At 45.4% G+C, this 26,348-nt stretch overlaps 1 protein-coding gene and 1 long non-coding RNA gene across 3 annotated transcripts; one reads left to right on the top strand and one right to left on the bottom strand.

Moving 5' to 3' along the window:
* The first annotated feature begins 203 nt into the window (after nt 1-203).
* On the top strand, nt 204-21,611 carry LOC146019578 (uncharacterized). Its single transcript, XR_014450613.1, has 4 exons — nt 204-275; nt 3,061-3,189; nt 6,192-6,313; nt 21,041-21,611. It is a non-coding gene; the product is annotated as an uncharacterized LOC146019578 (long non-coding RNA).
* S100Z (S100 calcium binding protein Z) lies at nt 20,903-24,568 on the bottom strand. Of its 2 annotated transcripts, none has more exons than XM_083152059.1 (3): nt 24,425-24,568; nt 23,702-23,857; nt 20,903-21,178 (listed from the first exon to the last, which is right to left on the bottom strand). In XM_083152059.1, the coding sequence occupies exons 1-3, from the start codon at nt 24,479-24,481 to the stop codon at nt 21,020-21,022; spliced, it is 372 nt and encodes a 123-aa protein (XP_083008185.1). In that variant the 5' UTR covers nt 24,482-24,568; the 3' UTR covers nt 20,903-21,019. The 2 variants fall into 2 exon arrangements, with proteins under 2 accessions (XP_083008185.1, XP_083008192.1); XM_083152066.1 differs by having other exon boundaries at nt 24,411-24,517.
* Between the last annotated feature and the right edge of the window lie 1,780 nt (nt 24,569-26,348).

Below are 26,348 nucleotides of genomic sequence, written 5' to 3'. Positions count from 1 at the left end.
ACCCCCTACCCATTGCTCCCTGCGCCTGTCAGCTGTCAATCAAATGACGAACCGGCAGCAGCGCCGCCTCCCCTTCCTTCCCTCTTCTCAGTGTGCTGTGCCACTGCCAGTCCTCAACACTCCACCCCCTCTATCTCCTCCCCTCTTCTTCCATCTCCTCCTTCTCTCCCCTCCTTTCCCTCTCAGTCACGAGAGGGGTGTAATGGAGTTCACAGCATCCTGCCTATGCAAATAGAAGAGGAGGGACTGCACAAGAGTTAAACAGCAAAAGAACAGTAAGTCTTTTATTATACATGTTTATAACAAATTTTTTAATAATTGTAGATTTTTTTAATATTAATTTAGACACTTTTTAAATAATGGGCTGGGTTATGTGCCTAAAGGTGGCCATACATGCTGCAATAGCAGCGTGCAATGCGATGTGCGCTCCCGTGGGCATCGCATCGCACAGTACAAAAAGTATGGGTACTTGTTTCCTAGCACGGCCACAACGATCATAATCGCGGTCATCGGGGGTAAAATCGGGGCCATCGCGATTTCCCCATAGAGAACAATGTTAAATGCCTCAATTTACCCGCGATGACCACGATTTCCCATAGGAAACAATGTGAAATGGCTCAATTTACCCAAATTATCATAGGAACAATGGTAAATGGGCCAAAAACACCCCTGAACATTGAAATGTCCCCCCAAAAGTAGTTTATGCCACCACGTGATCAACGTGAACCCGAAGCGTGGCGAGCGCAGCGAGCCCGCGAGGGGCGGCGGTACGCATCCTCCGACCTTTTCATACCCCTACTATCCACTTGGGCGTGGAGTGAGAATAGAATAGTGTGGCGAGCGCAGCGAGCCACCGAGCCCGAAGCGTGGCGAGCGCAGCGAGCCTCGCGAGGGGACGCGGATACCTGTGAAGCCCGCGAAGGGACGCGTTTACCTGTGAAGGTATCCGCGTCCCCTCGCGGGGCGCGATGCGCTCGCCACGCTTCGGGCTCGGTGGCTCGCTGCGCTCGCCACACTATTCTATTCTCACTCCACGCCCTAGTGGATAGTAGGGGTATGAAAAGGTCGGAGGACGCGTACCGCCGCCCCTTGCGGGCTCGCTGCGCTCGCCACGCTTCGGGTTCACGTTCATCGCGGGGTGGCGTGAACTACTTTTGGGGGGACATTTCACTGGTCAGGGGGGTTTTTTGGGCTTTCTGGCCCATTTACCATTCTTCCCTATGATGATTTGGGTAAATTGACCCATTTAACATTGTTTCCTATGGGAAATCGGGGTCATCGCGGGTAAATTGAGGCATTTAACATTGTTCCCTATGGGGAAATCGCGGCCATCGCGGGTGGACCATTTAGGCATTTTTAGGCGCACACGACGCGACCGACCCGATTTTTCACTGTTTTCAATGCATTTCAATGGAAAAATCGGGGGCATCGCGTCGGTCGCGTCGCAGGCCACTAAAATTACCCCCGATGGCCAAGATTTGTGGCCGTGCTAGGAAACAAGTACCAAAGTATGTGCTGCATATACTTTTTGTACTGCTTTCGGATCGCATCGCACACACATTACATGTATGCCGTGCAATGCGATGCGATCTAGCCCATAACGTATGCGATTCTCGCAGCGTGTATGGGCACCTTTAGTGCCTGCAATATTTTGCGGACGCAGCACTGAGATGGTGTATGCATACATGTACATGCACCTGAGAGCCTCCATAGCCTATGCTCCCACAATCGGGCTGCAGATTGTTGCAATGGCAATGTGAAAGGGCGCAAAATTTATGGTTTGCAGGAGGGCGCCGGACACCCTAGCACCGGCCCTGAGTGTAGCCAACACCTTAATTAGGTGTGAGCTCACAGTCACACAATTTGCCTACTGCTAAATTGATTGCAATTTGATTGAATAATATTAAATGGAAATTTAAAACAATATTTTTTACTAGCGCCTATCACAAGGGGTTTACCCCCAAAAGTGGTTCCCATACATATTATACCCCATCCACCCTCCTCAGGTATGTAATCAAAGGGTTTACAATCTTTCACTTATTGTTGAGGGAAAACCCTGGTACTGTAGCACTTTAATAAGAGGCGAATGATCTTTACCCTAAAACAGATGGCCTTTGTAAACACATGGCCAAGTAATAGAAAATTCTCTTCAGAGATTATTATCTACAAAAGATGATGAAAAATGACAACGACAACAAAAAAGCTGGAAAATGTGATTTCCGTAATTGATTTCAGTTATGAATGTGTTCTTCTATAAATAGCCAGAATACTATGTTCCACTTATATTCTTTGCTCACAGGGTGAAAGATTATTCTGAAAGATTAATGTATTGTTCTGTACACAAGTGTTTTATTTCGCTCTCTATACAATGCAAACATCATTTGATAACCGACATCAGATAGTTGAAGATAATAAGAGTAAGCAAGTTCCGTAGCTGCAGCCGTCACACAATTCACAGTTTCTGTAGCCTAAAATTCAGACCAGTTTATTGTGGTTGCAGGATTTCGGCCTTGCTGCAGGCAATATAAACCACTAGTTAAAGCCTGTCATAATAACGGACACCAGGGTCGTATTATAGGGAGGGGGAGTCGATACTCACGCAGGAGCTGCCAGGCATTACATAGAGGTGAGGAGCAGCTTTGAGGAGGGATGTACTAACATCTGCAGCCCCTCTCCGCCATATATCGACGGCTACCGCATAGATAATAATTGCATATGTGATTATTTAGCGCTAAGGACAGCTCTTGCGTTAAGAGCTATCCTTTGTGAATCACCCTGCGATGTGGCAGCGGGTCCCCAGTGGCTCTCCCCCTCCTTCTTTGCCCGGCTGCTGCTGCTGCAGGGACTCCTCCGACTCCTCCTCCCTGCACCCGGAAGTGGAAGTACAATGCTAGGCAGGAGCAGGTCACTGGTCTGGGCAGAACAGCAGGAGGCCATAGTCCATTTAAATAGCCCAGTAAATTGACCGCTTTTTGTTTAAATATATTTGAATGCCTTATATGGTAACTCTTTACTTGTGCCTTTTGTATTTTTAAATTGTACTATCACTTTTTGTTGTAGCGGGTTGCCTAGCAACCATCCAGATGCTCCGGCACACCAGCGGGTGTGTGTCACGGGTGGTGACATAACAAGGACTGGACAGAGGACCCAAGCAGACGACCCAGTCACGGTGTTGGTGAAGGTATTTAGGTAAGACTTTTTGTATTTGTGGGTTGAGCTTGAAAACGGTCAATAAAGTTCTGGTTTGTTTTTCCAATAATAAAATACAAAAGTATCAAACTGTGTCCATAATAAGACATTGAATCGAAACCAATACATACAATAGATTACAGTCAAGATTAGAAAAACAGTGCTGTTCTTCATACATAATTCTCCTATAGTTATCAAACTCGTGTAGAAATAAGACAAAAGAAGGAGTTGAAAACCAATATGTAGCAGTGTTATTCCATAAAGGACAAATAACTATGGAGTGGTAGAAGAAGAAGAATGAAAGAAAGAAAGAAGGAAGAAATAGAGAAAGGGATAATCTGGTGGAGGGAGCGTGTACTTAAAAATGAAAAGAATACATATCATATTTGCCTAATTTTGAAAAATGGTTTCAGGGAGATTATAGTTGGTAGTAGAATTTTGCACAGTGCCCCATTCAGGGGGTGTGTCATGCTCCACCCAAAGGGTGTGTCTAGTTCCATATATGGAGAGATTGTGAAAAGAGATTGTGAACGTTGGCACCTACAATCATTGGTGTGTACTGTTACATCTGAGAGGAATCTTTTAAAATTACGGTACTCTTTACCTAGAACGGCGCCCGCGATCAGAATCGCGGGCGTCGGGGGTAAAAAATCGCGGTCATCGCGGGCATCGCGGGTAAATCGCGGGTACATCAAAATCGTGTACCCGCGATGACCGCGATTTTCCCATAGGGAACAATGTTAAAAAGCCAAATTGACCGCGATTTTAATGTAAAATGCCTCAATGCCCGCGATTTTCCCATAGGAATCAATGTTAAATGGGCTACAGAGCCCAAATAGACCCAATTAACCCTTAAATGTCACCCCAATTTTTTTACGCCACCCCACGATCCACGCCAACCCGAAGCGTGGCGAGCGCAGCGAGCCCGCGAGGGGCGGCAGTACGCGTCCTCCGACCTTTTCATGCCCTACTATCCACGTCGGCGTGGAGTTGAGAATAGAATAGTGTGGCGAGCGCAGCGAGCCACCGAGCCCGAAGCGTGGCGAGCGCAGCGAGCCCCGCGAGGGGACGCGGATACCTTCACAGGTAAACGCGTCCCTTCGCGGGCTTCACAGGTGTCCGCGTCGCCACGGACACCTGTGAAGTCCGCGAGGGGACGCGTATAACTGTGAAGGTATCCGCGTCCCCTCGCGGGGCTCGCTGCGCTCGCCACGCTTCGGGCTCGGTGGCTCGCTGCGCTCGCCACACTATTCTATTCTCAACTCCACGCCGACGTGGATAGTAGGGCATGAAAAGGTCGGAGGACGCGTACCGCCGCCCCTCGCGGGCTCGCTGCGCTCGCCACGCTTCGGGTTGGCGTGGATCGTGGGGTGGCGTAAAAAAATTGGGGTGACATTTAAGGGTTAATTGAGCCTATTTGGGCTCTGTAGCCCATTTAACATTGATTCCTATGGTAAAATCGCGGGCATTGAGGCATTGAATGCAAAATCGCGGTCAATCTGGCTTTTTAACATTGTTCCCTATGGGAAAATCGCGGTGATCGCGGGCATCGCGTCGCGGCCGTTTATGTACTGCCCGCGATCCCGCGATCACCCCGATGGGCGCCGTTCTAGGTAAAGAGTACCAAAATTACTTATATACAAACATAGATGATCCCCAAAGCAGTTAGTAAGAGTTACTATACTTGGTAAAGAAAAGTCACTAATACATGGCAGGGATTGTTCATCTATTGTGTTTTACACATGGCGCCATATAAATGGCCACAAGAGATGAAGGAAGCCATACGGATCACTGTGTTTTATCAGCAATGCTGGGAAATGGTGCTGATGATTCAATGTAAATGTATCTATCGCTCATTCAGCAGCCACATAATGTGGTCTGGGTGAAATGAAGGAGATTGCTAGACTAATCAGGGAGAGAGGGAGATTGTTGCTATTTCAGGGAGTCTCCTGCAGAATGCAGGAGGGTAGGCAACTATGATATATTCTAAACCAGGGGTGGGGAACCTCAGGCCCGGGGGCCGTATGTGGCCCCCGTAGCCAGTCTGAATGGCCCGCCCACCTGCATGGTGGCTTTGCCGGGAGTCAAGTACAGGGAAATTCTCGCGAGAGGTCAGTAGTTCTCACGAGATTCCTCTTAATCAATAGCAGCCGGAGACTGTCAGTCCTATTCAGCGGCAGCCGCCGGAGCGTGGGGCGGCTGCAGCAGGACAATTTGTAACAGAAATTTTTATATATGGCCCCCGAAGGATTTTCTCCCCATACAAATGGCACAAAAAAGGTTCCCCACCCCTGTTCTAAACTGTCGTGCATAAGAAATCACAAAAGCCAACCATAAGGAATTGGTGTAGACATAAGCTCCGACTTTATAGTTAGATGAGGATTTAAACTCCAACCATCTGAACCAGACTAAGGGCCAGATGTATCAAGAGAGTGATAAACAACCAGCCAATCAGCTCCTACCTGTCATTTTTCAAACCCCACCTGTAACATGACAGGTAGGAGCTGATTGGCTGGCTGTTTATCATTCTCCATTTTATCACTTTTTGAAGCTTGATACATCTGGCCCTATGTTGGTCTCTTAAATACGGGGGACCCCAGTTAATTTTTCTCCCCATATTTGGGAAACCAGTACCGGCTCAAAGAGCCCAGGGCTGGTTATGCTTGGGGAGGGGGGACTCCAAGCCGTTTTTTTTATATTACCAAAAATCACACCTTTTACCAAAAATTTAATAAAAACGCAAGTGATTTCTGGATTGTTCTAAAACAAAATCACACCCTATTACAGGTGCAATTTGGTAAGATTTCTAAAAATGGCACCCTATAACATCTCGCCCTCAGCATTGACTTTATCTGACTTTCTGCGACACAGAGGTGATGTGAGGATATAAGATCTATAAATGAACTATACAAAGTTCAGTTAATCCGCATAGAGTTATGAAAGGAGTGCGGTTTAGAAGTTGTATCTCTGCAATGCTTTAATTTGTGAATTTATATCAAAAGCAGGTTAAAGTACAGAATGCTCCTGACATGTTTTGGAAACATGCCAACATCCCTACCCGGTGTGAATACTGTATCTTCATGATGGTAACCCTTACAAAGCAACCAGCTATGTGTTTTGAAAGGTATGGTTAAAGCAAGAAGATGGCTGAATAATACGGACAGTAATTTATTAGGTTCGGGATGGTGATAGGAGAGGTATTCATAGATAAAATAGTCTGTTTATTTAAATCCAGCAGTAATTTTCAATTCCCAATAACTCAAGTTTTCTGTATTTTTAGTTTGCGGAAGTAGGTGGGATAATTACTAACCCAACAACATAGATTAACCACTAAGATAGCTTGTGGTGTCCCAGCAACCAATCAGCAACCAATCATAATCTACTTCTTTTTTTTTTAGCACCCTTTAGTTTAGAAGATAATCGACAGGATCTGATTGGTTGCCCATAGCAACATCCCATGTTAACTAGAACTCCCAGCTTAGTAAATTTCCCCCATTATCTACAGTATACCAAATCTAAGAAGTCCTTTGTCCAAAGTAGGTAAACTCCATGTCTGCTTTTATTTTTTTTGCAGCTGTCTCTGTGTGTGTGTGTGTGTGTGTGTGTGTGTGTGTGTGTGTGTGTGTGTGTGTGTGTGTGTGTGTGTGTGTGTGTGTGTGTGTATGAGATAATGATATTATGGGGGAAGATGATGGATAGACATAGGAGGTACTGTATGAGGTTGAAAAGACAGAGGCAATGTTGCTAGATGGGAGGATGGTGCTGAAGAGACATAGGTGGATGGTGCTGGAGAGACATGAGGGGGTAAGGCTGGAAAGAGAGTGGGATGGTGCTGGAGACAAATGGAGTAATGGTACTGGAAGGAAACTTTGAGATGGTGCTGGGGACAAGTGGGGTGATGGTGCTAGAAGGACACATTGGGATGGTGCTGGAGACACAGGGGGAGGGTGCTGGAGAAATACAGGATGAGATATTGCTGTGGAGAAATAGGGGCATGAGACTGAAGACACATAAGGATGTTGATGGAAAACAATGGAGGATGGTTCCATCGACACAAGAGATATTGCTGGTGACAAAGAAGGGTTGATGCTTGAGATGGAGAGGAGGACAATGTTAGGGAAACACAGGGGCATATGTACTAACCCTTGGAGTATAATAAAGTGGAGAGAGGTATAGTTCCAATTGCATGCCATGATTGGGTATATAGGGGGACTCCTGGGACTCAGGAGTGGCCACTGCAACATCGCTCTCAGGCCTTACTGTGTGCTCCTGGAACTCATCTTTGAAGAATCCAAGTCACAGTCCAAGGGCCTTATTCTGGTTCACTCTCAGAGGCAAATTCCTTTTCAAATGGACAAAACTATATGCACTGCCGGTGGGGCATATGTAACATGTGCACAGAGAATTCGATTTGGGTGACTTATTTTGTTTCTATGCAGATAAAATACTGACTGCTTTATTTTTGCACTGCAATATAGATCTCACTTTGAAGTAAAACCCCACCCAAATCTAACTATCTCTGCACATGTTACATCTGCCCCACCTTACACATTACACCACATGTAGTGTCCCTGATTCATATTATATCACATAGCTGTGCCCCTAATTCACACAGTACTGTCCTTTATACATATAGGGGGAAATTTACTAAAGGAAATTTGTAAAAAATAGGTGTATTTCTGGATACAAATACACCTATTTTTTTACAAATTTCCTTTAGTAAATTTCCCCCATAATGTCCACAGTAGTGCTGCTATATGCACATACCTGTGTCTGTCATGCCATCAGCTCAGTGTCAATGTTCCTGAGCAGTTACATGCCCTGTGTCCCTCCAGCAGCTTCCCTTCCCTTATGTCCTTCAGCAAGCACAGAGTCTGCTCCTCTTATTGGCTTTTCTTCCCTTCAGCGGCAGTGATAGCATGACATCTCATAGGCCGTGCCAGAAAAAGAAGACGCTGGGACAGGCTTTTCTGTTGGAATTATTGTCTCGGACTGTGGTGGAGGTGGAACTATCATTAGTAGAGGTGAACCTCAGTTCTACCCCATTCCCTCTTACTTTAAACCCTGCTCCTCTGTATTGTGCCCCCTTTCCTGCTTTATTGTGCCCCCTTTCCTGTTTTTCCAATATTACAGCCCCAACCTGCATTGCCAATATTACTGGCCCCACTGTATTCTTATATTATCCCCACTCCATAGCTATTATTGTGGCTGCCGCAACCTGGGTTGTGACCCCAGCATGTCACAAATACCCCTCTCACACCACACAATAAACCAGGTCTGATTCAGGTTGTTGCCAGGTCTCTGGGCGGGATGTATTAACATACATCTCCGCCCTTCACCGCCCAGCCACCGCAATGCCAGTGCATATGTACTAACATATGGGGCTGGCATCGCGGTGCGGTGACGGAGCCCCCCCCTCCCCCGCAATACCGGTGATGTGGTGTGCAGGGGGTCTCCGTCACCTTTCTGCCGCCTCCTGCTCCCCTCATGCCAGGACAGTTCAGCATGGCTGTCCCCGGTGCCTCCTCCTCCCCCCTGCAGCCGGAAGGACATCCGGCTGCGTTACTAGGGGGAGGATGGGTTTACCTTCTGGGTCCAGGAGGACTTGCAGCAAGGTAAACCAGGGGGAGAGGGAGAGGGGGGTCATCAGGGGTGGCGGGTTTGCGGCGGAGGCAAAAAGAATCCCATAGGATTCTATAGGGTATCGCCTGCCAGGATGTCAGAGACACGTCAGGGTATCACTGGCATGTCTCTGACATCCTGGCAGGCTAACACATAGCCTGGTCAGGAGAATAACATGGCTGCTTCACTATACCAATTTAGCCTACTACCCCGCACTTACTGATGCCCGGGCAGACGATTGTACGATAATCGTGATCAGTAGCGCATAGATGCATAGGATATTTATTTTTCACTAAACAGTCTGCGGCAGCTTAATGAAAACAGAGTTGAAATTATTATCTGTATTAAACCTAGCACATACCGGGGCTTAACAGTAACGACCCGCGCAGAGCTCTGCCATAATTATCAGCTGCTATACATGCCAGACTATGTTTGATTAATAGGCAACCACGTTCTAAACTTTTACTAATACCATTACTATATCTCTGATTACTGTGGAGTGGTGCTCAAGTGCCCATTTCCTTAAGTATCACTACATTAATGTGTAATTGCAACATTGTTGTTAACTAAGACAGCCAGTGATTACTTTATAAAAAGGCAACATTGAAACCATATTGTCTCACCTTAGTATTATCACACGGGACTTAAAGTGAGACTCGGTTTTGTGTCATGAAGTGTTAAGCTACATAGCTATTACTGTGAAGTCCGACACGCATTCAAACTGAAAAAAAGCCCACTTATAAAAAAACTCATAAAGATGCTGGTTCAAACTATTTATTAAGTATTTAAAGTATAATCAAATGTGTGACCTGCTCGCCACCTTAAAATCATTTTTAATAAAAACACTGTAATTGTGTTTGTGTGTATCACTACGTGTTGTATGTTTCTTATTAAATATTTCGCAGAATTTTAGATATTTTTCAATAAAAGTTAATTTTTAACTAATCTCAGGTGCGCCACAATTAGGACAGTCCTTTTTCTTTCTACAGTTTGCGAATTGCAGCAAGTAGCCTTGGTAGTCATTATAGTAATTAACCTCATTGTTCATTATAGCAGCAGTCTTGCTGGTCATTGTAGCAAGCAGCCTTACTGGTCATTGTAACAAGCAGACTTACTGATCATTGTAGCAAGTAGCCTTAGTGATCATTGTACCAAGCAGCCTTACTGGTTATTGTAGCAAGTAGCTTTACTGATCATTGTAGAAAGCAGTCTTACTGGTAATCATAGCAAGTATCCTTGTTGGTCATTGTAGCAATTATCCTTACTGGTCATTGTAGTAGCAGTATTACCGGTCATTATAGCAACCAGCCTTACTTTCATTGTAGCTAGCAGACTTTCTGGTCATTATAGCAAGCAGCCTACTGATCCTTGTAGCAAGCAGCCTTACTGGTCATTATAGCAAGCAGCCTAACTGGCACTTTTATTGAAATTAACCTTAAAAGGTGACAATTATCAAGAAAGTATGTTCTCTTTAATATGCTCTCAATATTAGAAGCCAAAAGGAACAAGACAAGGAAAACACAAATTAAATACACGGATAATAAATCTGTTTTCTAGTACTTACTAATAAGATAATTATGTAGTGATAGATGCATTCATAAATCCTATTTGTCTGCTCCTGGGGTTTGTTTCTAATGTAATTAAATAAGCAATTTTATTTTTAACCATCCTCTAAGCAAAGAGTGTTATTTCTAAATCTGGTTTACATGAAATAACTGATGAATCTCTGCCCAGTACCTGCAGCACAATGCCAAGGAGTAATCTATGTGCAGAGAAGAGGATGTCTATTTATCATGTTATCTGGGGATTTAGGGATGAAATTTGAATTGCATTGTACAGCTGTCCGGCTGGTCGAAGTGGTGACAATGGGAATGATTCATAGATGTTCCATTCCCCTACAGAATCCTCTTCAAGCTCCTCACACTCACATACACTCACATTCCACTTCTCCATATATCTCCAACCTTACCTCCATTCATACTCCCTCCCTCTTCGCCACCCTGATCACTGCTTCCCATGCTAGAACTTTGCCCGTGCTGCACCCCGTCAGTGGAACGCACTCCCTCGCTCCATTAGACTCTCCCCGACCTTTCAAAGCTTCAAACAGGCACTGAAAACTCACATATTCATCAAAGTGTACCCTTCCGCTGCATAACTTAGTCCTGTGGCTTGTCCTCTGAATCCTGCCACACACGTAGACCGCCTCTGCCTAGTTACATCCTGCCATCCACCCACCTCCCACCTGCTTGCACCTCATGTAATCTGTCTGTTGCCCCTTCCTACTAGATTGTAAGCTCTTCAGAGCAGGGCCCTCTTCCCTCCTGTCGTCCAAGGCCTCTTCTGTTCACATTTCACTCACAGCTCTCCCATACTCAAACACTCAGGGGGGTATGCAATCTGCGTTCACGGCTGTCGATCCCTGCCGACAGTTGTGATCCTGGCCCATTTGCGGTCAGATCGACAGCATAACGACAGACGGGATTCAACGTCCCACCTGCTGCTGGGCACAAAGGGGCATGGCCAAGAAACGGCCGTGAATGGTCGATCTGCGGCCTGGAGAACGACAATCCATGGCCATTATCGGCAGAACGGGCCCGACAGTTTCTGAAGCCGGGCCCGTTCTGCCGTGATCCCGCATTAATGCTGTTGTTAATGACAGCATTGAATAGGGAGCCGCCGTTATTTCCCACGTTGGGAATAGCGGCGGCACATTTGACTACCAGCCCCTAGTAGTACGTATTAAGTCCTCACTACTTACAGTTAAGCTGTAAGGTGTATTGAACTGTGGCATTCATTTTACCTGTAATCTATCTATTTCTGTTATTTATTTACTGTAAGTTTTGTCTCCCTGTACTGTTCCTTTGTACGGCACTGCAAAAAACTTGTGGCGCCTTATAAGTAAAATAATAATAATTTTCCCTGCGACTCTGTGAAAATATGCAACTGCCGCAGCCAAATTGATTTGTATTGAGAAGCCCACCAGCTGCATTGCCAGTTCCAGGGGCGGATTTAAGGGGGGCGGCCGTGGCGAGGGGTATACAAATCACTGCCGCTGGCCGCATCTGCACCCGCACCTACTAAGTAATGATTGTAGTGATGATGGGGAGGTGATGACGCTGCCTCTCTCACCCAGTAGCTGATATAGCGGGGCTTTCTCTCCCCATCCTGCCGTCCTATTGGCTGGTGGGCTGTAAATTAGGTGGTTTGCCACCCTGATTGCTCACAGACAGTGTGGGGTGGGCTGTGTCTGTAACACTGCCCGGCGGGCACACGGTGGGTGTGTGCCCGGTTTCAGGATGAAGTCGCCTGATGAGCGGGAGCAGCCCCAGCCTGAAGCTCCCTTGTGTGTGCACTGTCCGGCTGCTGGTGTGTCCGGCTGCACATACAGTGTGTTTGTTTGTGGGATATACTATGTATGTATTTCAGGTGAGCTGTGTGTGATGTGAAATGTGCATGTGTGTTTGTGGTGTGCTATGTATATGTGTGCATTGCAGACAGTTTAAACCTTTGGAAGGCACCGGATTTTATTTATTCACCGCTTGCTGAAGTGCCGCAGCATCTACCTCTCTCTCTCTCTCTCTCTCTCTCTCTCTAATATCCAATAATCCACCACACGCTTAAATTAATTATTTGGTCGATTACAATCAAATAGGATTGGCTGCCTCACCACAGTGTCCCCTGAGGGTTAAGGGACCAAATAGTGTTGTGGTGTGGCGCCTGTAATTTACAGATAATGTCCATAAATAAGGTGATCCATTGTTTAGTGAAGCAAATAGAAACAGTTCGTCCAGTAACTCGTTTATTTAGTTGATCTTGTTGTCATAGGCAAAACATGTGCAATAATACCAACGCGTTTCGTCTACAACGACTTCATCAGGGGAACATAGTAATATATCTTCAATATAGGAATAAGATCTCCTGAAAGTTCTTGAGGGATAGAAGTCCCTTCTTTCTCAAGTGTTTCTTATATTGTGTCTCTTGTATATTTGTAGATACTCGGTATTCGTTTCTTTTGCGGTATGTGTGAATACATTAACAGGTAAAACACCCCTATAAGGGTTAAAAAACTGGGATTCATTCCCTGCGTTATGAATCTCCAATATGAGCCAGCATTGAAGATATAAAAAGATTTCTCCAGAAAATGGCAAAAAGGTTTCTCTCTATGGGCGGGATGTATCAACGCTTACCGTGGCGTTGACATCCCGTTTTCGCGTTGGTCCCTTGTTCGCTTCATGTATTAATAAAGTTTTCGTTTTCTATTGTTGAAAAAACTCCGCCGGGTTGAAGTATCGCGGAGTTTCCAGCGCGAAACATCCTCCCATTGGACAGCATTGTAGCTGAAGCGCTGTGTGATGTATTAACATTCGCAGCGCTCAACTTCTCTTCTATATAATTCGCCTTATATTGCTGGCGAACTGCAGTTGTGACAGTTCAATTATTAAAGTATAATGTATTTTTACAGTGTGTTATTTACCTTATGAAAACAGGTTGTGCTGTGGGATGTATTTTACTTGTTGTATGGGAGGCAAGATTGGTTCTTTTTTGGAAGGTGTGAGGCACAGATCATCAGGGCTAGGCAAGAGGCAGTGTGCCTCACACCTCACTGCCTCTTGCCTAGCCCTGATGATCTGTGCCTCACACCTTCCAAAAAAGAACCAATCTTGCCTCCCATACAACAAGTAAAATACATCCCACAGCACAACCTGTTTTCATAAGGTAAATAACACACTGTAAAAATAAATTGAACTGTCACAACTGCAGTTCGTCAGCAAGTCAAGCTGAGCGCTGCGAGCCGGGGAACCCAGCCAGCAGCAGGACGCATCTGCGCATGCGCACAAAAAAAAAAAAACGAAAAGATTTCGGGAGAGTGTGTACAGTGTGTTAGCGCGGACCAAAGATATGCATAAAATCATCGTAAATAACGCGAAAATCATCGCAAAACAATCGCGAAAAAAACGCGAAAAAACGGAGTCCACTTCACTACAGAAAAGTGAATATTGATACATCCCGCCCTATGGGACCTCTTTCTCCAACAGGGAAGGGCTGCGTACTCTGAGTACACTCTGAGAACACGCCGGGTGCAGGTTCAATTAGAATGAGGGCTTTTGTACGCACCCTCAGGGGGTGAGGTTTCCTATGTAAAAAAGGTTCATGCTTTTATTGTACTTACTCGCTGTAAGGAAATAATAGTTATTTTTTACAAACTTATCATAATGTGGATGTAATGAATCTATACATACGTAAATTTGTACTTGGGTAATCCCTCTGAGCTGTCATTGTGCAGCGCATACAATTATTTATGGAGGAAAACATTGCATCACAAAGAGGCAGAGATTTATATTACATTTACTTCCTATTCTATTTCTTGCTCTCAGGTGACCTATAGTTGCCCTTCTCCTCAATATCAAACTACATTTAATGAAGACCTGACACATAGTAACCTGTTAGAAGCCAGAGAGGTACAAATCCAGCCTCTGGAGGCCCATAGACTTGCAAAAATGATGTAAGATCCCTTTTCTAACAAGACAGAGCTGTTAAAACCTTGTGGAAGCTAGGATAACTTTATTGCATCATTTTAGCAAAAGCTGGACCATTAATGTTAACTCATGTCTGTTGTGTACAGTCATAACAAGGCAATGTACAGATATACCCTCATGAGCAGGAAAGGGTTACTTCCATTATTCCAGCATCATCTGTGTCAGTGGCTCATTGGAAATTGTTCTCTGGGGTTTAATTCTGTAGGTTTAACTCTTCAGAAACGCTGACTAAATAAAATACACACAATCTATATTCTCTACCACATGTACACGCACACACAGACATTCTAGGGTTAAATTTGTTGGGAGACAATTAGCCTACCAGTATATTTTTTGGATTGTGGGAGGAAGCCGGAGTACCCAGAGGAAACCCACGCAAGTACGGGGAGAATATACAAACTCCACACAGTTAGGGCCGTGGTGGGAATCGAACCCATGACCTCAGCGCAGTGAGGCAGTAATGCTAACCATTACACCGTCTGTAAATTTCCATTTCCATTTCGAAAAATAATTGTGAAAGTAGAAAAATCGAACATCTCATACTGTACGTGATGTATTTTCTCAACACTGGAATTTAAATTGCTCCTGTTGTCTTATTTGCCCATGGTTGGAACATGCAAATGAGGCACCTGACCAGTCAAACTGGTAAGTCAGGTTCTCTTGTTCACATGAAGCTGCACACGAGAAATTGGGAAAAATATACCAAAATTTTAAGTATGTGAATGTCAAAGCCATGATCCCACCAATTGTGACAGGCATGGGTGTACTATAGTGGGTGTAAGGGTTACCATTGCTGTAAGATTCAGAGGCTTGGGGGTCCTGGACCCAGGTTGTACAGTTGCATATCTATTTTCCAGATTTCTATACGAAATAGAGGGATGATAGTGTGGTATAATATAAACTGGGGCATTGTAACCTGGTACAATTTAACTGGAGGACACACTAATGGGAATAGTATGAACAGTGTTGTGTAAGGTAACATTATATGTGGACACTTCATGTCATAAAGTGAACTGGGGATACTGTATGATAAAATGAGTACTGGCAGCCCTACAATGTGACATAAACTAGGGCACTACTATGGGGCATAATAATAACTAAGGCACTACTATGGGGCATAATAATAACTAAGGCACTACTATGGTTCAGAAAATGAACTAGGGCACTATTATGGGGAATACAATTAATAACTGTTGCAGAGAGGTGTCTCCTAAGAATCATTGGGACAGAGGGCTCTTCAATATGTTGCTATGGGCCCACTAAGTTCTGGTTATGCACAATGGCAATATCCTTATCTGATTGGCCCACAGGACAAAAGCAATGTCTCAGGTCATATAAGCTAGGACATACCCCCAAATTTCCCATAAATCAGGGTGGTATCCAGATTACAAATCACCAATGTATAGGTGGACAGTCATTAGGTCGACACCACATGATTAACTTGCTTTAGTACAAAATGTCGACAAGTACAAAAGGTAGACATGAAAAGAGTCAATACACAAATGGACTTTTTTTTGTTTATTTTGTCCCAAATTTAGGATCTTCTTTATTTACCATCCACGTTAGGGACCTGTGAAGCTAACCACCATGCCCGATATGGGGGAAGGGGTACATGTTTCTACCGACGGTGGTCATATAGTAGGAACGATACTACATCAGTGTTGACTTTTTAACATACTGATCTTTTGTTCCGATTGACCTTAAGCACTATTGACCTTTTGTACCTGTCTCCCAAGGGTGCCGGATGACGCTTCGACAGTCGGGATTCCGACTGTCAGTACACCGACATTGGAATCCTGACTGCATGTGCAAGTGCATGTTGATTGACAATATCGACATAGTGCATGTTGACCTTTTGGTGTCGACATGTTGACTGTCTTCATAGACATTGTCTGTGAGCTAATCCAACCCTGACCGTGCTTTGAAAATGTACATTCATAGAAACATAGAAACATTCTATATTGACTTTTTCATTAATGCCATTATATACCAAAGTAATGGTCTTGATCCGATGAAAAGTTAAATAGCATGTGACAGACTTGGCGCTGCTGTTAGACCAGGCATGTCCAAACTATGGCCCTCCAGCTTTTTTGAAACTACACATCCCTGCATGCCTTTCCATCATTTTAGCACTCCCTAATAGCAAAACTGTGGCAAGGCATTATGGGAATTGTAGTTTCACAACAGCTGGAGGGACATAGGGGTTATTCTCCCTTGTAGGGGTCCTGACCCCCATAGAGGGAGAATAGAACCTGTGGTGAGCACAGGGAACCACCAAACCCGCAGCATGGCGAGCACACAAGGAGGTTTTCTGTGCCTGTTGGAGTACCGGTGATCGGGATTCCGATGTTAGTATAATGACTATCGGAATACCCACTGTCGGAGCCGCATACCACACCTGTCCCCCCATAGGGTGTCAACGTAATAATTTCATTTCTAGACATTGTTGATGTATTAATCCACACCCAGTCATGGCAGACATGCTGACATACAGATCGGTTGATGGCAGCTCTCATATTGGGACTTCCCAACTAAAACATATTTCTAATGTTTCTGAAAAGCACCGTACTGATCAGCCAAATAATTTTTTGTTTACCTAACTTAACTTTTGCATTTTTTATTTATTTTTTATTATATTTATTTTTTTGTGTGCAGAATCTGGTACTGGAAGCCTCGGATCCCGGACTGGCCAGGAAAGCAGGAGGCATCTTCTTCTACAATCACTGCATGAGTGATATAATGCCCCTCTACCAGTTCTACTAAGGGCGAGATGTACTAAAGGGAAAATGCGGTAAAACCCCCGTTTTACCGCATTTTCCTATGTACTATTACCCGACCGCACCGTCACCGCAGTGTAGGGTATCGCCACCTTTGGGTGGCGATACCCTATAGAAGCCTATGGGCTTCTTTTCGCCGCCCGACGCCTCCGCCGAAAAACCCGCCGACCCCCCTCTCCCCCTCCCTCTCTTACCTGGTCCAGGTCCTCCTGGACCCGGAAGGTAACACCTTCCTCCCCCTAGTGACGCAGCTGCAGGGGGGAGGAAGAGGCGCCGGGGACAGCTTGCATAGCTGTCCCCGGCGTGAGGGATGCAGAAGGGGGCAGAGAGGTGACGGAGACCCCCCGCACACCACATTCCAGGTATCGCGGGGGGCCTCTGTCACCGCATCGCGATGCCAGCCGCATATGTTAGTACATATGCGGCGGCATCGCGGCGGGGGGGCCGCGATGGGCGGCGATGTATTTTAATACATCCCGCCCTTAGTCTTGCACATACTGGGCCAGATGTACTAAGCTTGACAAGTGATAATAATGGAGAGTGATAAACCACCAGCCAATCAGCACCTACCTGTCATTTTTCAAACCCTGTCTGTAACATGACAGTTCAGAGCTGATTGGCTGGTTGTTTATTACTCTCCACTTTATCACTTTTGAAGCTTGATATATCTGGCACTCTGTGTTTGAGTCCTGGTGGAACAATAAATTAGCAGTGGCACTGAGAGAAGAGGGGAGGGGGTACTAAAGATCCCAGCCCAGGTCTGATGGAGTGGCCCAGTGGGGCCCCTGTTACTTGGAAGCAGCCAATGTAGCAACTCTTCTCAATCCAGCACAAGATGCTGTGTGCGGGCCTGCAGTGTGGTCAGGGAGGTGCTTAAAGTACTTTTTTTTTTTTACTGTACAGTATATAGTGCTTTAAGGGTGTATGGTCAATCCTCCAGTGATATGGCCACAACCCCTTAAAAGTACCTGAGACCCAGTCCGTCTCTCTACTGTCCTTTACAATAAGGGTAGGAGTCCTCAAACTATTTTGCTCTGGTACCCCATCAGACAATTAATTAATAATTGGTACAGGACCCCAGCAAGTTACTGCAGAATGGCCGCCACACGTGTAATTAGGAGACCACACATGTGTAATCAGGAGAGAGAGAGAGAGAGATCCAAAACAAAATATGCGGAAAACCAGTTCCACAGTTGCAGCTCATTGCTCTGCTCTCTCTCTACAATTCTAAAACCCTAAAACAGGTACTATGGGGATATGGTCAATAGATCTACAAGCATTAGCATGAAGGTCGACATGACTGAAGGTGAACATGCAGGGCCGGCGCCACCACTAGGCAGCTTTAGGCATTTGCCTAGGGAGGGCGGTACTGAGCTTCAGCCAGTGCCGCCCATCGAATGAGGAGAAGCAGCAGGAGGAAAGCTCCCACTGAGGTGAGCAGGAGAAAGCAGCAGCAGTTGCCAAGACTCCAGCTATTCATCCCAGCACTGCAGGGAGCAGGAGGTGAGTGAGCCGTATGTGCCCCCGCACCCTGCTAGTAGTCATCTTCGGCGAGGGTAGCGCCTAGAGCCCGCCCCCCTGGAGCCCGCCCAGCCCGTGGTTTATGATGTCGACCTAATGCTTGTGTCAACCTAATGACCCTGTCGACCTAACCTATGCCGACCTTCCTGCATGTCGACCCTCAGTCATGTCAACCTTCATGCATGTCGACCTAGTGGTGATGACCTAATGCTTGTCGACCTAGTTGCTGTCTATCCTATGATCCATACCCACACTATGAGCAATTCTATTTGGTGCAGGTACTATACAAACATTCACAGTGATTCCCCCACCCCCCTAGTTCAGCCCAGGCTTTGCCTCCCACCTCTATCTCACTGCCCCTTCCCTTCCTGCACAGTGCTCCACCATTCGCAAAGTGTTTATCCCTAACCAGCTCAGTGTCTCCCCTTCATCTGACTAACCTCCCCTATCCCAATGTGTCTCACTATGGGCGAGATGTACACAGCCTTGCAAAGTGATAAACCACCAACCAATCAGCTATACTTGTCATTTTTCAAACACAGCTTGTGACATGGTATTCAGGAGCTGATTGGCTGGTGGTTTATCACTTTCTATTTTATTCTACTTAGTACATCTGGACCTCTGCCAGTGTCTACCTGTTCTACTCCCCCAACCAGCCCACTGCCCTATGTAACTGCCCCTCAGCAAGAATCCCCCCAGCTAATCCAGTCACAGTGTCCCCCATTCTCTAGCCTAGTTTCCCCCCTCCCACCCTCATCTAACTGCCCCTTTTCATTCAGCCATTTGCCCCCCCCATTTGCGCCCCCCCCCCCCATATTTCTCTCACCCTCTGCTTATCCCTGTGACATGTTGTCTTAAACCATCACCTACTTCTTGTCATTGACTGCCTCTCCAGTTCATCTTCTCTGTCACCTTTTCCTGTCAACCACTGCCTCTCCCGTAACTGTTTTCTGTCATCCACTGCCTCTCCCGTAACTGTTTCCTGTCATCCACTGCCTCTCCCTGTAACTGTTTCCTGTCATCCATTGCCTCTCCCTGTAACTGTTTCCTGTCATCCATTGCCTCTCCCGTAACTGTTTCCTGTCATCCACTGCCTCTGCCTTAACTGTTTCCTGTCATCCACTGCCTCTCCCGTAACTGTTTCCTGTCATCCATTGCCTCTCACTGAAATGAGATATTACTACAAACAGATATTAAGGCATTTTCTAAGTGACTTTGTTTAGTTTGGCAAAGTCACTTAGAAAATGCCCCTACATCGGTATGTGTGTTGGGGCTATAGCGACAGAAATGCGAGTCCTTGTGCGTTGCTGTCGCTGGCCAAAATTGATGGTCAGTGATAGTTAATCAGTCACCAGTGTTCTCCACCGCTGTTGCTCAGCACACAGCGGTGACAGCTTATGCTGTGTGTGGGCTGTCAGCTCTGTGTGCTGAGCAACAGCGATGCAGCAGTGCCCGACCTAGCATAGCTAGGAAGCCCTACACACATTGCTATGTGTGTAGTGCCCATAAATGTTTCCTGTCACCCACTGCCTCTCCAACTCCGACTCTCTTTACATGACACCTCAGTAACCTGTCATCCTCTCCCTATCACCCAGTGCCTCACCCCACCATCATCTACATCGCCTACTGCCTCCCTTCACCCATTTCCTGGCATCACCAACAAGTGTGTGTCTTTTGTATGTGGGTTCCCCTTTAAGGCCACTCACCTTGTTGCATACCCACTTTACCAGGAACATCTGCACCTTTGCTGCCCACAACAAAGAACCCCCCCCTTTTTTTCCCCTGTTAAGGTGCCAATCCTGTCATTCTGTTCTGGATCCACCACTGTGCTGAATGGACATAATACTACTGTGCCCTCATACAGGGTGAGATGCAACAAACAAAAAGTGCCGTAAAAACCCTGTTTTCGGGGTTTTACCGCATTTAAATGTGCAGCAAGGCCCCACCGCCAGGGCTTCACTGCAGGGGGGGGGGGGGGGGGTGTTACACCAGTTCTAGATGGCGTAACCACATAAAAGCCTACGGGGTTCCCTTCACGTCCCCTGCCACCCTGCGCACCCCCTGCCGATCTGTGCTTCCCCCCTCACCTGTGTCCTTTGCGTTAATAATCGCACATGTTAGTGCATATGCGATTATTAACAATGCGAATGCCGGCAATGTGCAGCCGCGGTTATTAGAGAATCCCGCCCATAAGCTTTAAAACCAGAATATAAAGAGGGACATTTTAATTAACTGCAACGACAAAATTAAGTGCATTCAATGTTTATTATTTAACAATTACTGATATAGTACAATAGTTATTCATAATGCTGATGCTCTTCTGTCAAATTGTTGCCTGCGTGTTACATCACATTAACCCATGAATCACATCTACTATTTCCCTTTTTTCCTTAGCTGCTCCTCGAAGAAATCATTACAAGCCACAGTCAAGGCTGCCACCAGCACCACAAATTCATTGAAGTCAACTTCATTGTCTTTATTGGAGTCCAGGTCATTCATGATCTTGTCAACCAGCTGGGGATCTTTTTGGCACTGGAAGATTAAACAGAAGATAACAAGGAAGAAAAGAGACATCGATCTAGAAGATGTTTTACCATTGTGCAAATACAAAACTTGAACACCTTTTCCAATGAGACATACTGTACTGTACTGTACATTGAAAAATATTTGAAAAATAATAAAAAAAACTGCAAAGCCTAATAGCATATTCTGCTTATTCGAGGCAGATTATTTTAATCTCCGTCATTTCGGTAACTTCTACCCTTTTGTACAAAATATCTGCTAATGGATCATCCTTTGTTCTGTCAACATAGGACTATAATGTCAACGCATCAATATAGAATGTACTTTTAAATAAATCATTACATCGTTGTTGTTTTTTTGGAGACCTTCCACTAAATCTTAATAACCTTTTATGAACACATGGGGGGAATTAAATTGATCGTCGTACATTTTGCACACAAATTCAATAAAAGGATGGATTTGGTTTTTTTTTCATGCTAAAACTTACACATAAGGGCCCTTATTCAGATCTGATTGCAGTACAAATTTGTTTTCAAAATGGGCAAAACCATGTGCACTGCAGGTGGGGCAGGTGTAACATGTGCAGAGAGAGTTAGATTTGGGTGGGGTGTGTTGAAACTGAAATCTAGATTGAAGTGTAAAATTAATGCAGCCAGTATTTACCCTGCACAGAAACATAATAACTCACACACAGCTAACTCTCTCTGCACATGTTACATCTGCCCCACCTGCAGTGCACATGGTTTTGCCCATTTTCCAAACAAATTTCTACTGCGATCAGATCTAAATAAAGGCCAAGGTGTCGGATAAATTACCGGATATATGTGTTTTCCAATAGGACTTATATGGGATTTTGTTTCTTCTACCTCCGGGCAACAAAATCCCTGATAGTGTCAGCCAGCGGCAGCTCCTACCTCAAGTGTAGGAGGGGGGCTGCCACTGGCTGCAATACCACCCCTGCTGACCTCACCCTGTGAATGCCTCTGTCTGTCAATCGCATTATAACCTAATAATCGAATCACCCCCTACAGCTGCCCACACTTGCGGGCCCCTATTCACCAGAAGCTTGCCCGCTTACTGAGCAAAAGTGGACAGAGGGATGATGCAATGAATCAAGTCACTGTTGCCCCATCCACCACTTTACACTGCTGGTAATGTGGTTGTTCTACATTATAGCAGGAGAGGGGGTCCTGCACCCCGGATCTCTTACTATACAGGAACCACGCCCCTTGTGGTGCCGACATGGCTGAGACAGCGAGTCGGCAAGAATGATTATACCCATATACTTTTATTAAAGTAGTTATGAAAAAATTGCTTTTATTTGACACTGTTCTCTAGCTACTAGATGTATTGCATTATGTCCTGCATGTGTACAATACTTGTATCAAACTGTGTAAAATAAACACATAAATGCTTACACACATTACAATGCAGGGAAAAGCCACCAGTTTGTATATCATTGTATATAAGATAATTGTGAATTTACATTTTTGTATGTAAAGCCCAAAATATTATACTATGTTTAATTGCAATTCATTTGTGGCCACAATCGATCCACGTCAGTGCTTAGTAATGAATGACCCGCTAGCGAGAATGAGTCATGACTACATGTTGTCAGTAAATGTGTGCCATGTGCCGTGAATAATGGAAAGTTCTATTTACAGATCAATGGCAATGTTGTTTAGTTACATAGAACCAGCAAATATTACAAACAAAGGACAACAGAGTGTGTCGTTACTATATCTGACTGCCCCCGGGCTAGTGTCCATCAATGAGGTCAGCGCTTTAAATGGTATTTTACTCTAGATCCTAATTGTAATCGTTGTTATGCTGTAAGAAAATTATAATTGGAAGCTTTGATTCCTAAGAGGCTCTGCAGCAGCTGAGACTTTTCCTCATGTTAGATGGTGCAGATTCACTGAGCCAGCAGAATTCTCTATCTATACCTATAATCACAGTTTGCAGAACAACTAATATTAGAATTGTGTGCCCCCTATACATTTTGGCCATACTATACATGGCCAAAATGTATAAGGGGCGCACAATTATAAAAAGCTATTTAAAATGTAGTACATTAAAGTTTGCCTTCTCCTATACTTAGAACACAGGTTGAAGGAGTTAATTTTATATTCTTTAGGGCGGCTGTAGATTAAATATGAATGTGGTGACAGAGATACGCTAAGTGACATCCCAAAATACACATATTTATATTGCTATATGAATAACATTTAAAATGTCTGTTCACCACCGATTGGTAATTACATGGTGGGTGAAATTTAATAGGATGAGAGATTCAGACAGTGAGAGATTTAGTAAGAAATCTCCAGGTTTTTTTAAAACGGCAATCATTTACACTTCAAGATCAAACTGGTTTTGCAGTGTAAATGATTGCCGCTTTCAAAAACTGAAGATTTAATACCAAAACGCTCACTTTCTCCCATTGTCTGTAATTTATTGTCATCTATCTGACTGAAGTGGCGCCTACTGGCTTACTCCCATAAGCCCCGTCACCTGCATGAATGGTATACTTACAGCAAGGAAGTCTGTCAGCTCACTCTGCAAGAGCTGTTTCAGTTCCCCTTTGTTCAGCTTGTACTTGTCTCCTTCTTTGCCAGAATAATGGTGAAAGATTCTGATCATGGTATCCATGGCTCCTTCCAACTGGGTAGGCATGATGAAGATTGCTGGCTAAAAGTTGAATAAGATGATATTGTGATCAGAATAACTAATAAATGGTAACAGGCCATAGGCCACTAGGACAAATTATCCAAAAAAGAGAAAAGATTAAAATAAAATGATAAACAAATAAACAATATACAAAAGTAATAAAGGCGAAACTCCAAATTAAACCTAATATAATGCTTAGACTATAGACAGTTCCTCTGTGCAGCGTAATGCAGTCCTGTCTGTGAAATTTGATATAGGGGTTAAATAGGATTAAGTCAGGAGGTTCTTTAGAAGGTAGCAAGAGAGATTTGAGGTGACTATAAGGCACCTGGCACTAAAGAGTTATCTTCATACCTGGGGCGTCCACAACAAAAACAGAGCAGAGTAAGCAAGTAACTAGAGAATGCTCAGCAGCTGGGGTATTTATACATTGTGTCCTACCCTAGCAAAGGTATTCCCAAAATGCAAATCTTATTAGATCACCAATAAGGACAGCTTGCGTCAATCATTACTGCATGTGGATTGGCTGCTTGGTTCCATTTCTATCACCTAAAATGTATAAGGGTTAATGTACCTGTGTAATCACACCTGTGATTGCCTCTCGTACCTGGGTGGGAGGAGACCTATCACTGGAACACTCTCCATTTAGGCAGGTAGGAAGTGAAGCCAGTTGCTAGGAAGCTGTGGCAGAGGAAAATGTCCAAAAATAAATCTTGGGAAGCAGGGAATACGTTGTTGTTGCTTAAATGATTGTTACCCTCTAGGGAGGGACCTTGCAGAGCAGGGATAGGAAAGATGCACAAATAAGAAATAATGTTTAATTCTAGTTCCAATCAAAGGAATCATCTTCATCCCCATTTCTCAGATCTCTCTCATCGATCCACCTTCACAATAGAAATAAAAAGAATTTATGAGTTAAAATATGTGAGAAATGGGAAGGACGGTCATTTGTCTTCTCTTGTTTGTAAGGTGAACCCTTATGACATGAGATAATTATGTACACAGCACAGGAAGCAATTACTAACAGTAGTGATTTTCCTTATGTAATATATATATATATATCTCCTATATATTTGGCTACATCTGTCACTCAAAGTGGGTGTCTGTGTCTATAACGCTCTGTTCCTGGACTTTCCTCTTAATGTGTGATTGCCTTCATCTGTGCTGAACACCTTTCTGAGAAATTAACCTGTTTAAAACAGGTGATGGCAATCATACATTAAGGGGAAGTCTAGAAACAGAGCATTGTGTCCCTCCTGGAGAGGGTCATGTTGGGAGGTATGTGACAGAGAACCAGCCCAGTGAGCCCACAGACAGTGCCAGACACCCACTGCCTTCCCATGTTGCCCAGCACTGCTACTCCACAGCCACCAGGTGAGCGCCCCCCTCCCGCGATTTGCGGCAAAACCTCCCCCCCCGCGCGCCCCCCCCTCCCGCGATTCGCGGCAAAAACACCCGCTCCCCCGCGACCCCCCCTACCGCGATTCGCAGCAAAAACACCCCCGCGACCCCCCCTCCCGCGATTCGCTGCAAAAAGAACCCCTCCATGACCCCTCCCGCAATTCGCGGCATAACCACCACCCCGCGACCCCCCCCTCCCGCGAATCGCGGCAAACCCTCCCCCGTGACGACCCCCCCCGATTCGCTGAAAAAACACCCCCCCGGGACCTCCCTCCCGCGATTCGCGGCAAAAAGAACCCCCCCGCGACCCCCCCTTGCACGATTGGCGGCACCCCCCCCCCCGCAATTCGCAGCAGCCCCAGGAATTAAATGGCACATGCAAAACACTGACATGGCTATGATCGACAATGAAAAAGGTTGACATGAGTTTTTGAAGATTTTTAATTTTTTTAATTTTTTCATATTCATTGTCATGTGTCGACATGGACACCAATGAAGTGGCACACTTATGTCAACATTTACATGTGTTGACCTTTCTGTGTTGATTTTTTCTTGTGGCGATTCGCGTCACACCCCCCCGCAACCCCCCCTCCCGCGATTCGCGGCACCCCCCGTGACCCCCCACCTCCCGCAATTCGCGGCAACCCCCCACCGGAACCCCTGTGAACCCCGCCCTCCCGCGATTCGCGGCACCCACCCCCGCGACCCCCCCTCCCGCAATTCGCGGCACCCCCCCGTGATTCGCGGCAGCTCCAGAATTAAATTGCACATGGAAAACACTGACATGGCTATGGTCGACAATGAAAAAGGTTGACATGAGTTTTTGAAGTTTTTTTGTCATTTTTTGAATATTTTCATATTCATTCTCATGTGTCGACATGGACACCAATGAAGTGCCACACTTATGTCAACATTTACATGTGTTGACCTTTCTGTGTTGATTTTTTTCTTGTGGCGATTCCCGTCACACCCCCCGCAACCCCCCCTCCGGCGATTCGCGGCACCCCCCTGCGACCCCCCCCGCTCCCGCAATTCGCGGCAACCCCCCACCGGAACCCCCATGAACCCCGCTCTCCCGCGATTCGCGGCATCCACCCCCCGCAACCCCCCC

Source organism: Crinia signifera, chromosome 1 (assembly GCF_055691185.1).
Source record: "Crinia signifera chromosome 1, ASM5569118v1, whole genome shotgun sequence".
Classification (NCBI taxonomy): Eukaryota; Metazoa; Chordata; class Amphibia; order Anura; family Myobatrachidae; genus Crinia; species Crinia signifera.
The sequence above is the reverse complement of the archived record's forward strand: the minus strand, read 5'-3'. Positions and strand labels throughout refer to the sequence as shown.

Excerpts from the sequence above, each read along its gene's own strand:
- S100Z (XM_083152059.1), bottom strand. The coding sequence starts at position 24,481 with ATGGAGAGTGTTCCAGTGATAGGTCTCCTCCCACCCAGGTACGAGAGG. Across the intron at positions 23,858-24,424 it reads GGTACGAGAGGCAATCACAG|CCAGCAATCTTCATCATGCC; the intron begins GTGTGATTACAC and ends TTCAACTTTTAG. Across the intron at positions 21,179-23,701 it reads AGCTGACAGACTTCCTTGCT|TGCCAAAAAGATCCCCAGCT; the intron begins GTAAGTATACCA and ends TTAATCTTCCAG.